The sequence below is a fragment of the Eriocheir sinensis genome, chromosome 36 (assembly GCF_024679095.1).
Source record: "Eriocheir sinensis breed Jianghai 21 chromosome 36, ASM2467909v1, whole genome shotgun sequence".
Classification (NCBI taxonomy): domain Eukaryota; kingdom Metazoa; phylum Arthropoda; class Malacostraca; order Decapoda; family Varunidae; genus Eriocheir; species Eriocheir sinensis.
The window spans coordinates 8,849,446-8,866,843 of NC_066544.1; the positions used below are offsets into that span (position 1 = coordinate 8,849,446).

General features: G+C 41.1%; 1 protein-coding gene and 2 long non-coding RNA genes across 3 annotated transcripts; 1 reads left to right on the forward strand and 2 right to left on the reverse strand.

Annotated features, from left to right (window-relative positions):
• Window positions 1-738: 738 nt before the first annotated feature.
• On the forward strand, window positions 739-13,071 carry LOC127007725 (fumarylacetoacetase-like). Its single transcript, XM_050878974.1, has 8 exons — window positions 739-1,022; window positions 2,978-3,088; window positions 4,457-4,578; window positions 4,880-5,020; window positions 5,149-5,399; window positions 5,528-5,734; window positions 10,322-10,470; window positions 12,227-13,071. Exons 1-8 carry the CDS (start codon window positions 930-932, stop codon window positions 12,422-12,424), a joined length of 1,272 nt encoding a protein of 423 aa, XP_050734931.1. The 5' UTR covers window positions 739-929; the 3' UTR covers window positions 12,425-13,071.
• Window positions 4,151-5,308, reverse strand: LOC127007728 (uncharacterized). The gene is made up of 2 exons (XR_007760472.1): window positions 5,160-5,308; window positions 4,151-4,567 (listed from the first exon to the last, which is right to left on the reverse strand). It is a non-coding gene; the product is annotated as an uncharacterized LOC127007728 (long non-coding RNA).
• Window positions 12,751-17,004, reverse strand: LOC127007727 (uncharacterized). The gene is made up of 3 exons (XR_007760471.1): window positions 16,648-17,004; window positions 13,724-13,793; window positions 12,751-12,859 (listed from the first exon to the last, which is right to left on the reverse strand). It is a non-coding gene; the product is annotated as an uncharacterized LOC127007727 (long non-coding RNA).
• Between the last annotated feature and the right edge of the window lie 394 nt (window positions 17,005-17,398).

Here is a 17,398-nt window from a genome sequence, read left to right on the forward strand (position 1 = left end):
CTTAACCTATTTCATTGTAGGGGTCCACAGGTGAAACATTGACTGGAAAAGGAGGAACGGGACAAAAAAGGTTGGGAACCACTAGTCATAGGGGGTTCAGTTTAGTCCTAAATGTCCTGCCATAGTGTTAATTACAAGCCACGGCCTTTTATACTTGATTTTACATATAATTTTATTGATTGATTGATTAATAGTTTAGTGTTGCAGGTAAACAACAAAGGAGGTTAAAATACCATTCAAGGAAATATGCTTGTAAGTGGAGAACTAATAATGATTTTTCAGGCCCCACAAACCCCCTAGACAATGGGCATTAGCTCCGGTGATCTCTGTGCCGTGTAATAAACTGTCGGGTTGTTATGCAACTCGATCGTGGCCTGACTGCCATAAAGCAAAAGGCAAGCATCATCCCGAAGCGAGGTAGTTTTTTTTTTTTTTTTTTTTTCTCAGACAAGATGTTCGCCTAAAACATCCTCATGGATATCTGCAAAGTAATCATGAACAGTAAAGCCGAAATATTTATATCTGAAGGTTAAAGAGTCAGCTCGACCAATCATTGGACGGGAATCTCGACGAGTCACCTGTGTAACCAATGACAGGTGAGAGTGTCGAGCCCAGCCTCCGGGGCGAGACACACCCCCAAGGCCGCGGTGGGGATTGGTCCGCCGGGCGCCGCCACAGGTCCAGGAAACACATCAAGCTCACAGCAGAGAACACTAGCGAAGCAAAGAATTGAGTCTGATATCAACCGATGTGCATCAATAATTATGGTATCTATATATCCAAGGAATGGGAGTATTATTAGGGATGAAATGTAGAATAAGGCAACCCCTGACAACTCTATCTGCTGCCGCTGTCTGGCGTGGCGTGCGCTGCCCAGTCAGTGGAGGACCCGCGAGGCAGTAAGAGGAAAGAAGTGTCGTGGTTACTGAATGTTCAAGATGAGATCCTTTGTAGACGTGGACCCTGACAGCCACTTCCCGATCCAGAACCTGCCGTATGGAGTGTTTTCGACGCCTGGCAACGTGAGTATGCCACGAAACGAAACTGTTCAACAATGTTTCTGTCAAGCGATAAGTAGTTTACCTTCTTGTGCAGTTGCAGTGTGGGCAGATGGGCTGCCGCTAACTGGCGAGGGTAAAGAAATCATTTAGCAATAGATTCTTCCTCGTCCCTTAATTTTTCTGGAAAGGTGAAGCTGTGGAGAGCGTCTGGTGGGGACATCAAGGTGCAAATCACGTACTTGATGGTTATAACAAGTTTTTTGCTGACTGGAATAACATGAATAATACTTAATATGCATGCAGCTGTAACCAAGGATGTAAGTTGTCATTGTTACGTAAATCTGAAACACTTAAAACATACAGCATAACAGGTGTTGCGGCATGATAATGTATAGTAAAGCTGTCTAATATAGCGGGGTTGGCCTTGACGCCGGGGTAGTGGGAGGTGGGGGGCGCCGTCTTCCCTCCATGCGCACAGTAACCAAGCGGAGGCTCATTATTCAGGAATACTACCTACCCGCTTGTGGGGGGTCACTTAATGAAAGTTGGGACGCGTACCATAAGCCTGTTCGATGTTTACGTAGATGCTACAAAATTAAGGTCGATCAATACAGCCACTCCAAACAAGGAAACTTGTAACGCCTCGATCCATAATGAATATTTGTCAAAAGTTAAGGCGAAGGGGGATCGAGGGGCTCTTCAAATTTGCTAACAGTATTCTTTCCATCCCTCGATCCCTCCTCTATTGTTTCCTGCATGCTTGTTGCATTCTATAGGTCCAGAATGTTAAGAGTACACAAGTCATGATCTCGTGCATGTTAAATTGAAAGAAAAAAAAACTGCATATCTCATGAATAGTTGGACACAGCGATAGGTTGATGACGATGATCGATGTATTGATTATCATTAATTTATTCTTCAAGAGGAGGGGAGAATGCTCAAATCAGGTTATCCCTCATTATCCCTGTGGACCGGAAGGGTGGAAGGGAGGAATTTAATAGTGCCTACGATTGAGGGTTCAGTTGCAAATTTGATCTGATCAACTCTTGATTCGTAGAGTCGAAGTCGAGCGCAAAGTTTTGATAATAACTATATGTGTCATTGCAGCCAGCGGGTTAAACCTTTAGGATGGGCGTGCCGCGTTGACAATACAAAGAAACAAATATCAATTATTAAATCTACGTCGAAACTTTTACATGAATCGCACTAAGTTCCGAGCAACAATATTAATCCTGCGCCCCTTGTTAATGAATCAGCTGGCCTAACCAACATTTTTTTTTTGGTTGTCACTCAGTTACTTTGCATGTTTATCGGTGGACTGCCAGGATACATTGATGGTATGCACTTCAAGGAGAGTGGCATGTTACCATTCACGAGGTTTATCAAAAGCTCTGTCTCACGTACTTATATTCTCTTTCCGATTTTGTTTTTCGTGGGCTAGATTTGCGCTGATTGTTTGTCCAAGATATGTGTATTCCTCCAATGTCTCAAATGATATTTCTCCAACTGATTATTAATCAATTGACCTTGTTTTCTTCATATTCAGACCTATACATTTATTTACTGAAATTCCTCGGCCATTCCATGTAAGCTTTCTTCAGACTTTAAGACTTATCAGGAACTCAGCATGTTATCCCATTCAAAAACATGAGCAAACAGCGAATATTATTTTTAAATAGTTTCACCTTGCTTAACGTCAATTTCTCGCTCATCTTTTATTCAAATTGTTGATCATGTATAGTTTCCCAGTGTCTATGCCATTTATATTACATACTCATTAATAGGAATTTAGGATCGTCACGCCTAGCTACGCTCGAATCCGCGGGCCTGAGTTCGAACCCTAGGCTGAACATTGAGGTCACGTGCAGCCATAGTGTGTGCCCACAACTTTACCTTTAATGCAATGACCTTTGATAGATGTCAGTCTAATAATTTTGAACATATTGAATGGTTTATCGGCGACTCATTAATTGCAGGCAACACCGCGTATCGGCGTGGCCATCGGTGACCTGATCCTGGACCTGTCCATCCTGGCCCAGCTCTTCACGGGGCCGCAGCTCAAGAACCAGCAGCATGTATTCAAGGAGGTAACTATAAAAAAAAAAAGGAGCATCACCTCTAGAATACATCTTTGGGGCTGTGGCCTTAATCTAAGCTAGCTTATATATATATATATATATATATATATATATATATATATATATATATATATATATATATATATATATATATATATATATATATATATATATATATATATATATATATATATATATATATATATATATATATATATATATATATATATATATATATATATATATATATATATATATATATATATATATATATATATATATAACCAATTGAATCTTAAGTCTTGTATATTTTCTGCTCTTTTATCCTCTTCCTCTTACAAAAAGGACAAGCATCATATGATCCTGTCCACACATTTTCTTGTTTACTTTGTCCTCACATCCCTTCCTGGCATGTTTATGTGGCGTGCTGCTGACAACTTATTCATGCAAGCTATGCTATACTACATGCATGAAAACTATACTATCCTGTTTTTTCTGCTTTTGGCACCAGTAGGCTTTCTTGGTGGGAGCGATGGCTGGCCCAGCTTGTTATGACACATGCAAGTGTTCATAGTGGCGCTATCTTGCTTGCCTCATACTGCCCCCTGGAGCTCATCATTGATTCTCTATTTAGACAAGGAATCTAGAGTCTGGGTTGATATATGGTCTTCAGGGCAGCATGTGGGTCGCCTTAGGCCACTCGAAGATCGAAAAATCCCAACTTGTGGCAGCAGATGGGATGCAAACCCACATCCTTCAGGACCTCGTGCCCACACTCTAACCATTCAGGACCTCGTGCCCACACTCTAACCATTCAGCCACCCTTTTCCACATTCACAGTTTCTTCCGAATACTTTTGATTTAACACACACGAGTACACACTAAGTTTCTTTTCAACATTCCTTTATTCTTAGACTAAAACCATTTTCAAATATTCATAATCATTGCTATTGTACTTTTGTAATGGACATGAATCATTCATATTTTTGCATCACTGAACTGAATCTTTTGCTTTCACTAGGCCCTGTGGTATTGCACACTAGCCAGGTGATAGTTACATAAATGCAGGAGACAAATGGTAGCCTTTATTTCTGATGGGAATACAGTAACTACAGCTTAGTGGTCTGGTAGTGTTCTAGTATCTTCTGCCAAAAATAATTGCTCGCACCTATTCCGTTAAAACTAATTGCTCACACCTATATGTGTCCTGTCCACCCTTTTTTAAAACAATTCCAGGGGAAACAAGACTTAGTGCATGACTGAACCCAGGTCATGCATGGGCTACCAGTCACAGAGCATGCAAGAACCCTCCTGAACACCAGTACTGTACAGCAACATAATTTATATGCTGTAAATTAATGTGTCATTGTCTTCCAGTCCACCCTGAACAGCTTCATGGGCCTTGGTCCTGCTGCCTGGAGTGAGGCTCGAGCCACCCTCCAACGCCTCCTGGCTCATGATGAGCCCACCCTCCGTGATGACTGCCAGCTGAGGGCAAAGTGAGTAGGAGGCCAGACATGATGAATGTAAATGGATGAGGATTAGCAATGTAAAATTTTATCTTGTTACTAGTGACTATGTACAAGGCCAGTCAGGATGAATCAAAGTCGATGAAGTACCTGGTTTTTGTGAATATGAGGCCAGACAAGATGGATTTTAAAGTGGGTAGAGATTGATGTAATAAATTTCTACCTTTACCTACTTGTACCATAGCTGTACTCTAATAAGATTTTCAGTGAAGTTTATAATATTAATTAATATGTATCCTAGATATAGGTAACTTGTGTTATGGTTTTGCAGAGCACTGGTGCCACAGGCTGGGGCAACTATGCACCTTCCAGCAAACATCGGTGACTACACTGACTTCTACTCCTCCATAGACCATGCCACCAATGTTGGCACCATGTTTAGAGGAAAGGAGAATGCGCTCATGCCAAACTGGTAAGTCTGCAGATGATAAGTAATAGCCAAGGTGAAAGTGGAGTATTTTAGAGATGTGATCAAGTCAATGCAAAATTCAATGTCTACATCTGTAAAAAAAATTGCATTCTTTCATTTATCTCCTCCAGGAAATACTTACCTGTGGGATACCATGGCCGAGCCTCCAGTGTGGTGGTGTCTGGCACTTCAATTCACCGGCCAAACGGTCAGACTCGACCCAAGGATGATGAGCCACCTGTATTTGGGCCGTGTCGCCTGATGGACTTTGAGTTGGAGATGGCATTCTTTGTGGGTGGTGGGAATACACTGGGGCAGCCGATTAGTGTAAAGGAAGCTCATAACCACATCTTTGGCATGGTGGTGATGAATGACTGGAGTGGTGAGTAATGTATATCCTGCATTATGGTATACGTTGTGGTTGTATTTATATTAACCATTATTTAATTAATGTTTACATATATTAAAGCAATTACGTACTTAGTTTGGAGTAATGCTTATTATCACCAGCTCGCGACATCCAGAAATGGGAGTATGTGCCACTGGGTCCCTTTCTGGCCAAGAACATGGGCACCACCATCTCACCTTGGGTGGTGACCATGGAGGCACTCAAGCCCTTCGTGGTTGACAATTACCCACAGGACCCCACACCCTTCCCGTACCTGAAGCATGATGACAAGTATAATTATGACATCAAGCTGGAAGTAGGCATCAAAAGTAAGTGACAATTAGCTATTTGCAGTAGTCAGGGTCACTTGTAATGGACTGAATGTTAGTTTTCACCTATTTGTTCTTAAATCATATTTACTCATACTCTATTTTGCTATAACTTTATATAGAAAGTTTCCTACCCCCCTGAATAAGGAATTGCTTGCCTCCCTCCCTTTCCGACTAATCTAAAATCTGATTACACCATAATGTTCAGAACTTCATCACATCTAACTATTTGTTTGTACAGTTGCTTGAAAGTTCCATGAAAAAGTTAGTATGACTAAAAAATGTTTATATAAACAACTTTGCCTTCAACTCGTATTAGCTTTAACCCTTTCATTGCTAACCCCTTGCAGCAGGCGTTAGGCGTATTTGCTGGTGGCGCTAAACGCCCGCTGTGGCCTCCACCCACACTCAAATCTCCCACGTATGAGTGTTCCAACACTTAATTCTCACAACACAGGATTGCCAATTGAGTGGATTCTTCACTAAATTTGGTGGAAAATCATATCAGCCTAGCGCGGCAAATCTACAGACGAGTAACTGGTGGATGTTCTTGCCCAATATAGCGGCATTTTTGCATAGCTTCACCTATCACTGACTGATTCTTTGACCAAATAGTTGTAAATATTGCAGTTGGCAATGCTCCCTTGCCAGAATCTGAAGAAAAGATGTCCGCAGTTCCCTCAATATGGCTGATCATCATGCATGCACTGACGTAAGTGTTAACATTCAACACTCCCTGAACGTGCATGTACGTTCGCAAGAGAGGCATACATAAACGACTCCTATAGATCTGGACCTCCTCTTTCCAATGGTGTTTTTGGTTTTTAGCTGTGATGAATAGTTTTTTGAGGTACAGAGGTTAAAAGAGACCCCTAATTGGGCTGCCCGACTGCGCCTGAGGGGATAGTCGCGTCCACACTGCACGCAAGGAAAGGGTTAATTTTAGTCAATTTAATTTTTTAACATTCACAATCCACTTTTATTTTATACTCCAGTAATGAAGAAACCAAGTAACTAGTATGTGATAAAGTTAACTACAGGGAATAGAATTACCACTAGCAATGTGGAATAGGCAGTTTCGTAAGATGAGTGGGATGAAGCTGCATTAAACTTTTTTTCAATCGGCCATGAGCTAATCAAAGCAACCCTGGCTGCAGCTGCTACAAATGAACTATATGAACTAACTCAATTGCCAAAGTCATCGGTATTTAACCCCCAAAGGTCAGCAGGTTTGAGCTTGTATGAGTTTTCACCCCACCCACCCACTACGCTATAGTACAGCTGGGTAAGTGGAAACCTGCCGATTTTCACTCTTTCCCATTGCGCTCACTCTTAACCTATATACTGTACTGACTTAAAAACACATCATTACTTACTTTCAAGTCTTCCTCTTTCAAATGAGACCAACCGGAAGTCTCTGCACTGTGTGTATGCTGAGATATGACGAGTATAAATGGAGTAACTTTCCATGCTGGAGAGCCTATGTGTTTGTGCGCGTGGTGTGGCTATGGCGACGGGCTGGTGCGGGGTGAGCTGCTAACACCACCCGCCACACCTAGGTCTCTCAAGGTCTGTTCACTCTGCCCCAAACCATGATGTTTCGTGGTGAGAGAGAAGGCGAGAGGGAGAGAGAGCATTGTGCTTGTCGGGCTGAGGGGAGCGCAGCGACCTGAACGCATGAGAACTCGAGAAATCACGTTCACTCATTATCACATGCAGGAAGAGACTGGCTACTGAGCGGGGTGAGGACCTATTTGTATGCACTAACACACAGTTTAGCCAGTACAGCGAAAAGTTGCTCAATTGGGCTACAAATATATATTGACGGTATACCATGTCAGCCGACCTTCTAGCCCGGATGGTATACCACATCAACCGACCTCTACGTGTTAACAGTATACCACGTCAGCCAACCGTTAGGGGTTAAGGGAGCGTCGCCTACTTTACTCTTGTTTGAAAACATAAAAATTCAATCCATTGCTTTGGCTCATTTATGCAACAATCCTTTTGTAATGAAGTATCATTCCTGTACTACCTGAGTAAAACCCGTAAATCCCTCTGATAATAACACAAGTGACGAAAAAATTTAAACATCATTTTACTTAAGGATACCACGGAGCTGTTCTTTGAGAAGGGTTTGCTCTTTGTCTCTTTTGAAGGAGTAACTTATAGAACATTTATTGTGGATCCCTTTTTACTTACTGGTCTGCATCTCTCCGTATGTTTTATTTGCAAGTATACTCAAAAAAACTGTGAATTTGAGGGGAAAGTACCAATGAAAAATTTGTGAAACTAAATATATCTAAAGTACCCTCTCGAGTTTCGCGGTTAGTCCTAAATTATTACCATCCCGACTCGTGCATTATCACCCTGAGTTTTGTGCTGCTTTGACGCGTACAGGTCACGTCTACTTATGATTGACGTCACTCATGCTACCTTTAAAGGTAGTATCACACTGGACGTTTTCCTCCAACATTGTGGCTATGACGAGAGAGAGAGAGAGAAAACGGGAAGAGAGAACGGGTCGTTTTGAAGCCTCAGATGAAGGTAGCTGCCTTACGATTGGTTGACGGTTCTCAAAACACGCTTGTGATTCGCTGGGAGTCCGATGACGTCATCGCCGACGCTCACCCTATCAGTGGCTTCACTGCCTTAAGGCGGTGTCACAATGGCCATTTTCGTCCAACCGTTGGGGGCTACGGGCAACGCCTGTACGCCCAACCAGGAGTGAGTTCACGGTTATCCGTAAGCTGGTGTCACACAGGGCTTTTTTCTTCCCACCACGTTGGCGCCAGCTAGGGCAACCGGCAACTCCAACTTTTCCTGGTGTGTGTCACACACGGCCAAGGTCAGTTGCCTGTATCCACATCCACAACGTAAACAAAGCACTTGTCCTGTATCAACATGGCGTCATCTGCTAAAGTAAGGGCTGTCACGGCTTGTGCTGCCATTACCCAAGTTATGGACTTGTTGCTGCAGCTAAATGGAAGGAAGAAACAGTTGTGGGTGTGGCTTGCCTGTGGTTCCTCCATGCCAGTTCTCATTGTCATCACTGCTCATACATGCGGCCAACCCACCCATCTTGACTCAACCACATAAACATATGGATCGAATAACAACACACACACACACACATCTTATCTTCTTTCACGTGTAGCCCCTGTTCACCTAGCAGTGAGTAGGTACGCGACGTCAGGCAAGGAGTTGTGACCTTGTTGTCGCAGATCGGTACTATGAGCTCTGTGTTCTTCCGTAGGGGAACGGCTGGCTGTCTCGAGAGAGACCCGCAGCAGACCAAGAGGTGAGGTGAATTACACACACACACACACACACACACGCAACTCATTAGGAACCATTGAAGATGTTTCTGACACACAAAAACGATTTCACCATTTCTTGAGTGTATTAGAACGTATTTGGTGAGTGGCTAACATGAACCAAACCTAGCTCTTGGCAAGAAGTGAGCAGTCGTCTTTAACACTGCTCTCTTCTTGCCATTGGGTATGTTTGGTTTGTATGAACCACTCACCAAATAAGTTCTAACACACTCTAGGAAATGGCAAAGCCATTTTTGTTTGTGAGAAACATCTGCCATGGTTCATGATGAGTCTGGGGTGTGTGTGTGTGTGTGTGTGTGTGTGTGTGTGTGTGTGTGTGTGTGTGTGTGTTTGTTGTTACTCGATCCACGTGTTTATGTGGTCGGAGTACAGATGGGTGGGTTGGCCGCTCACGCACAATGGTGACAATGAGAACTGGCACGGAGGAACCACAGACACGCCACACTCACAACAGCTTCTTTTTTCCATTTAACTGCAGCAACAACTCCATAACTTGGGTAATGGCAGCACAAGCCGTGACAGCCCTTACTTTAGCAGACGACGCCATGTTGATACAGGGCAAGTGCTCTGTTTACATTGTGGATGTGGATACAGGCAACCAACCTTGGCACATGTTCTAGCTGGTCAGGGGCAAAAGAAGTGGTGGCTGTGGGCTTGTCAGCGGAGGCTGACCTAGGGGCGTGACTCACTGCACTCTGTTCTCTTCTTCTGGCTTCCTCAGTTGCTTTTCTTGCATTCTTTTTACTCTAAAGAACGTGTTTCTTCACGTCTGCCGTCGAGAGGTTGGTCTGGGAAGTCAACAGTCTGTAAGAGGAAAAGAGGCCTTGCCATAAATATGCACCTGCTTCCCAGTAAGGTCTGTAGACCACTGAAGCTATTTTGGTCTCAAGGACACAGAGAACCGGATAAGTGCCACCCTAGAGATGCCAAAAGCTTCCAGACAATAATGATTTCATTCTACCGCAGAAAAAAAGATAGTCTCTCGTCGAGTGACCAATATAGAATTATTACCAGTTTCTTGGGGTTGCCTACAGTTGCAATATTTTTTACCTATTTTGCTATTAAAAGCCACTTTAGAAACCAGATTTTACCACAAAACTTTGAGACTGTTGCCATCATTACAATATTATTTTAGAAACTCAGAAATTATCGTACATTTCTCATCACCTACTTTCATGATTTGGCTTTAAATGCATTTTTTTACTTACTGTCAGAAATGATACCACTGTCTTGTGTTCTGCTACTGCAGGTGCTGGGAGAAAGGAGGCGGGGACAGTGTGTCGCAGTAACTTCCGCCACATGTACTGGACCATGAAGCAGCAGCTTGCCCATCACACTATCACTGGCTGTAACATGCGCCCTGGTGACCTTCTGGCTTCAGGAACTATATCAGGACCGGTTAGTAACAGTAAAGTACAAAACCTTAGACATGTGTGCACTACCTACACTGGATTGATATTTGTAGCCTGGAAGTGAAGGATTGTTGAGGGGCAGATGTCATGTTGCAGTGAAGACTAGGGTAGTGTGAGTATATGTTGCTTGCTTGTAGAAATGAAGCTGTAATCAACAACGGGAAGATTGCCATGAATGCCATTGCAGTTTCATGGAGCCTTGCTACAAATCCTGCTGCATGAAATTAAACTCTTAGAGACAAGGGCTGGGATGCATTTCTCAGGCCCGACCGGCCTTTTTATGCCGCTATGATACTCTACACTCCCGGACGTATTTTATCCTCTCAGATGTATCGTACCCAAATAAATTTGGTATCATTGGTTTCATAAAGACTTGTACTAAAACACACACAAATAAAAATAGAGGAAAATATATATATATAAACAATACAAACTTGTTTCAAGTCTCCATATAGAGTATTGAAGACAAAAAATCCTAAGTACCAACTCTTCCCCACTCGCTAGCTCAAAATTTTGTGGGCCAACTTTTTTAGCCGAATATGTTTCGAAGCGGAATTTAGTGAGGATTCTTATGGTATCCTCAACATCCTCATACGCCTATTAGTTCCCGAGTTACACCGAAAAAACTGTTTTTTTCCTCTCCCGTCTAGAGTAGGCTAACAACTAAAAATCGCTCCACGCTCCTCATCTACGCTCCTTAGAAAGGTTGCCACATGTTACCATTAAGAAACTTATCCCAACAAATGACGCTCCCAAATTTGACGCACTTTCACCGAAAACTTAACCCTCTCGCGCACGATGACACGTTTCGCGTCATCAAGGGTAAAAGGTCCTGGCACACGATGACACGAAACGCATCATAAAAGTTTAAAAAATTTATTAAAAATTAAGTTTTCGTTGGAAGTGCGTCAAATTTGGAGCATCATTTGTTGGGATAAGTTTCTTAATGGTAACATATGGAAACCTTTCTAAGGAGCGTAGATGAGGAGCGTGGAGCGATTTTTAGTTGTTAGCCTACTCTAACGGGAGAGGAAACAAATACAGTTTTCTTGGTGTAACTCGGGAACTAATAGGCATATGAGGATACCATAAGAATCTTCACTAAATTCCGCTTCGAAACATATATTCGGCTAAAAAAGTTGGCCCACAAAATTTCAAGATAGCGAGTGGGGAAGAGTTGGTACTTAGGATTTATTGTCTACAATACTCCATACGGAGACTTGAAATGAGTTTGTATTTTTTATATATATATTTTCCTCTATTTATATTTGTGCGTGTTCTAGAACAAGTCTTTATGAAGCCATTGATACCAAATTTATTTGGGTACGATATATCTGTGAGGGTAAAATACATCTGGGAATGTAGAGTATCGCGGCGGCAAAAAAAGGGCTGGTCGGGCCTGAGAAATGCATGGTGAGTGGAACAGAAACTTATTGGAAACTTACGGTGCATGAGCGGGTTAATTTTTAATCAATTTTTTTAACTTTTATGACGGGTTTTGCGTCATCGTGCGCCAGGACCTTTTACCCAGGAGCAAAGGGAAGTGGGGATGATTCAGAAAGTATCTTAGTAAGACTAAGGATTAAATGTGAAAGTGTGGAATGGAAAAAAATTAAGCAAAGTAACTTGCCATGTACCATATACAAGATAAATACAAATTTGCCATAGTTTTCAGATACTTTGTTATATGTACTTGCTTTGTGTGAGGCTTATCACCATGTGATTACCACTTGTTTTGACAGACTGAAGATTCCTTCGGCTCAATGTTGGAGCTGTCTTGGCGTGGCAGCAAGACCGTGGACATAGGCAACGGTGAGACACGGAAATTCTTACAGGACGGTGATGAGGTTGTCATTACTGGTTACTGCCAAGGCGAAGGTCACAAGGTTGGCTTTGGCCTCTGCACTGGTAAAGTCCTCCCAGCAAATCCTGTCAATTAAATCAACTAATAATAAATCTGTAAACATGGCTCATGGTTTGGCATTTATAAAATAATGTTTGTAATAAACTCATAGTGACAAAAGATTTAGTATCAGTCATTGTTCAGTGTTAAAAAATCTTACCATGCAAAGCAACCTTACAGCCATATCCAGTTTTCAAACTTTAGATTAGGAAAGCTCCTTAACAGTTGCTCAAAAGTACAGGAATAATGCAGCTAAAACTTAATGAAACTTGTACTGAACTCCCATTAACTACCCTCTAGTAAAACTTTTTTTGACATATGAAATGGAAATGGGTGTAGATATAGAGCCTAGTTCCTAAATCACCTTAGATTCCACACACCATTTTTAAGGTTCATCAGACATCACTTGGTTGTATTCCCAAGTCATGGGTCCTCCCTGTGTCCTGCATTTGTACATCCCTTTCATCAGTAACTGTAAAGAAAATATTTATGCACCAGTAGATCAAGAATAATTTTTAATAAGATAACAAGTTCTGTACATACTAGTGTTCATGAATATTCAAGAATCTCTTAAGTTAATTCAAAGCTTATTCCTAGTAACAACATTCCATAAATGTAATTTACAATTATTACTTTTGTATATGGTTATGATGTAATAAAGCAGTATAAAATGGAAATGCAAAATTTTACATGATGGATCCTATTTCTTGTATTAAGCAATGCTGAAGAGCCGACAGTTACAGTCGGGAGAAGTAAAGTCTCAAACTAAAATAGGTTACAGGAATGCATGCACACATATAAAACATATAGAGTATACAAAAACATAAGTGCCATTTAATTTCATTGATAAAATGTTAAGGAATTAATAGTGTATAATACATTCCAAGCTTAAATATGCAGATGTGGTAAGTTCACTACAAAAAGAAACAAAGAATTTAAGAGGATTACAAAGAAAATAGAGGATTCAAAGAGCTCCAACCAAATGTGCCTAGTTTAGTCCCACGAGAAGAGGTTGGAGAAATTGAACGACTTAAGTTGGAAGATAGGAAAAAGTTTTCAAGGAGTTAATATAAAGGAATAGAAAAATTTGGACAAATATAATCAGAGACACAGGAAGAACAAGATGCCATGTGTAGAAGTTAAGGAAAACTAGAGGTAGAAACCTTGATAAGTTTTGTTTTTCAAATAAAGTACTAATGTTAGGAATGAGTTGGAAGTGGCGGTGGGATGGGCTAAGAACATTGAAACAAAAGTGGATATGGAGACAGGTCAACATGAGATTTAAGTCAAATCCTGTATACACAAAATCAGTTCACTAGAGAAATGCTGAAAATACCATGGGGTCAGATGGATGGAAGGATACTGGCATTGTGCAAACCAACTGCATCTGTAACTGGCACACCAATCTAGAAGAGCAAATGTGAATATAAACCTAAGGTACATTCTCTTTCAGAGTACTTAATCTTAACAGCACCATATATTGTTCTAATACATATAAATCTGCACTACAACAGAGGTAAAACAATCTTTGTTCAGTTCAACTGCAAAGCAATTTACCTTATCTTCTTAACCCTTTCCATCCGCGTCACAGATTCAGCCACTTTCATAAAAAATATTTTTATAAATAAAAGTTGAAATAGCAGTGTAATTTTGTTGATCTCAAAATGTTCCCTCATCAATTGACTCTTTAGTTTATTAAGAGCAGCCAGTTAATTTCGAAAATTGTTATTATAATATTATGGAAAGTAATGCAGTAACCTGCCTGACACCGAGAAATCCCCCAAATCCACTTAGCTGTGCAATATGGGAGAGTGGAGCATGTTAAAGATGTTTTACAATTTGGCCAGTACACAAAAAGTGTCATGGCATCTATGTCCAATTTACATAATTTTAGATTTCAGATATTCTTCCTCTTAATGAGACATCTGACAAACTGGTGATTGAAAAATAATAACGGTTCAATCTAACCCACAGGTGGGGTGAGTTGAATATTAATATGGAGTAAATGGGGTATATTGGTACATGTCCACTGGTGTCATTTTGAGAAAGAAAGCAAGTAGTACTGTACAGAGTTTCAAATTTATTTCTATACAGTGCAGCTCATAAATGAACTGCCAATGAATAAGACTGAACTAAGGACATTTTATTATGAACCGAATATCGACCTTTCTGTGTTTTGTGTACAGTGAATAATGATAATCCTCAGGCAAGCTAACAATTATGAAGATAGCAACATTTATATTGGTCCAAGTCTGCAATAAATTGAATTCTGGACTGCACTCTTTCAGTGCCTCCTGTCGCTATGGGTTTGGGCAGACACATCAGAAAATCATCTATCATTATATATGACTTGTCTTCCCAATCTGGTCTTTTTAATTTCCCAGAACATTTCCTCAACTGGCAATGAAAATCAACACTGTTTTGTTTCTCTATATTCTGTTGCAAATCCACAAACTATTTGGCCAACATGAAATGCCCAACTGGAATTTACAGGTTTATTTTTATTATGACAATGTCACTTTTCTCTGGCTGCTTTGCTGCTTGGTCTTGAGTAAGTTCATCCCAAAATCTTCTTCATAACAGTATCATTTCTCTTGAAGAATATCTTTTCTGTCAGCTTCATTAGAACTATCTTCAGCAGTAAAGGCTAACTGTATGGTCTTTTCCTGTCTAAAGGTTAGTTGGCTGTAATGCATCATCTCCTGAATGCACCAGACCGAATGCACCCCCAGCCTAGTCTGAATGAACCAATTTTGTAGTCTGAATGCACCAACTGCTTAGTCTGAATGCACCACCTGCCTAGTCTGAATGCACCCACTTTCTAGTCCGAATGTAGTAATAAATGGAAGTCTCATTCACCACAGTGTTAGTTACCAAGAGTGTAACAGTAAATTAATACAAGCATCATACAGCAAGTCTTTATTATTCTTCATTAAAATTTTTAATTTTTGGTGACAAACCGGACTGGTGACGAAATGGGGTGTATCCTTCTGGATCCTACATATTTTCTTCTGTTTGCTCAGCCTTACTTGTAGAGGGAGCAACTTTGTCTCGTCATAAAGTATATTTTTGGCTTCCTGGCGTGGTCTTACGTCACCACACACTACACATAGAAAGTGAATCCAGTCCTTAGGTCTTGTGGTATTCATTGTAAATGGCTTGAAGGCTTGGAGATGTCTTCTCTGTACTCCCAGAATTGTAACTGACTGAAGGCATTGTGTTCTTACTGTCGAAAGTTCTCCTAAACTACTGGTAAACACACTACCAGTAAACAGGCAGTTAGGCCTATTGTGTCAGTTGAGACTGGAAACGAGCTGTTATTTATAAACAATTCCTAAACCATTAGTAAACAAGCAGTTATAGGAGCTAAAATGTAAAATATTAACTGGCCTTAGGTCGGTGCATTGGAACCATAAAAGGTGCATTCAGACTGGGAGTGGTGCATTAGGACCAGGCCTGTGGTGCATTGGAACCTTATATGTGGTGCATTCAGACAAAGGGTTGGTGCATTTAGGCAGTGGTGCATTAAGACCATAAACCGTCTGAAGTATAGTTTGGGGTAAAGTCTGTAGTAAGTCCACACTGACCAGCTTTAAATTTATTGATATACTTCGACAAGGTAACTCTGTCCATGTTCAAGTCATTACTGTACTACCTTTTTAAATTGACTTTCCATTAGTCACATTTGCTTCATCAGATTTCATCAAATTTCCATCAGCTTCACTTCTATCAATTTTAGCCTTCCATTCATATTAATATTAAATGTTCATGAGCAGATATACACATTTACACCACTGTAGTGTTATATCACTTATTGCACAAACCAAATTGAAGTAAACTGTACATCTTGGGGGCACAATGAACATATATTGTGGGGCACATTGAACCGTCTGTAGTGTGCCCCTTATTGAATGGTTCCAAGTGCCCTCATTTCTTGCTATTTTAAATATTTTTTTGTCAAACCATGATACAAGGATTTTCATATCAAACCAACCATGTGTGATTAGTATATGATACCACATTATTAATGCCATAGTTCATGTTGACCTCACCTTGGAAATTTTACTTTGGGAGGTCAAAATTTAATGAGCAGGGCAACAAGCTCTCATCTTGGAACTGTTGCTGGAGGACTAGTGACAATGCACGTGTTGATGATGGTCTTCTACACTACGAGACATCTAGTGACTGGGATAAAAATTGAGCCTTATATGTCCAGTGGTCCAATGTGCCTCATGTTCAAAGTGTCCCACTCTCCCCTACCTCTCAGTCAACTGAGTGTAGAACTGGTCACTGGAGTCTTTATTTCTCTCTTTCCGGGCAAGACAAATTTAACATGTTTAATTTGAGGTGGTGGGCATATCCTTTCCTATGTGCTTCTCCCCAGTCAGAGTAGGAATTGGATGGCCCATGTCCGTCAAGCTGGCCACCTACCTCTCAGCAGCAGACGACGTTACGATATACTTGCCGAATTTAACATCAAAGGCTCAACATATCCTCTAATGCTTTCTTTCTTCTTAGTCTTCCATTCACCACTCCAGCGGCTTCTTCCTTTCCTACTCGTTTGTCTTCCTCCTCTTCAGCCCTCTCGATCGTCTTCCTCCCCCTCTGCCTCCTGCATCCTCTCCACACTCCTCCGCCTTTCACACCATCAAACACAAATATCACTATCTTCATCTTATTAGAAAAAGTGTTGGTGGGTTACCTTAGTGAAGAGGGAACAAGTCTCACTCCTTGGTGGCACCTACATAGTAAACAATGGGCGGCCATCTTGAGAAAAAAGAAGGACTAGAGCACTGCGCATGCCTCCTGGGGGCTGTCTTCATTGTGCCTGACTGCCGCTCGTTGATCATGGAGCTGCACTCGAGACAAGCGAATGATAGGTCGTCCAATTTAAGAATAAGTAATACAAATATACCTACCACTCGCTATCTCGTGACAGCAGTTACGGAGCTTCATTTTGGTGAGCGGAACACTTGAGCATATTCCGAATTGAACCATCTTGTACACTCCT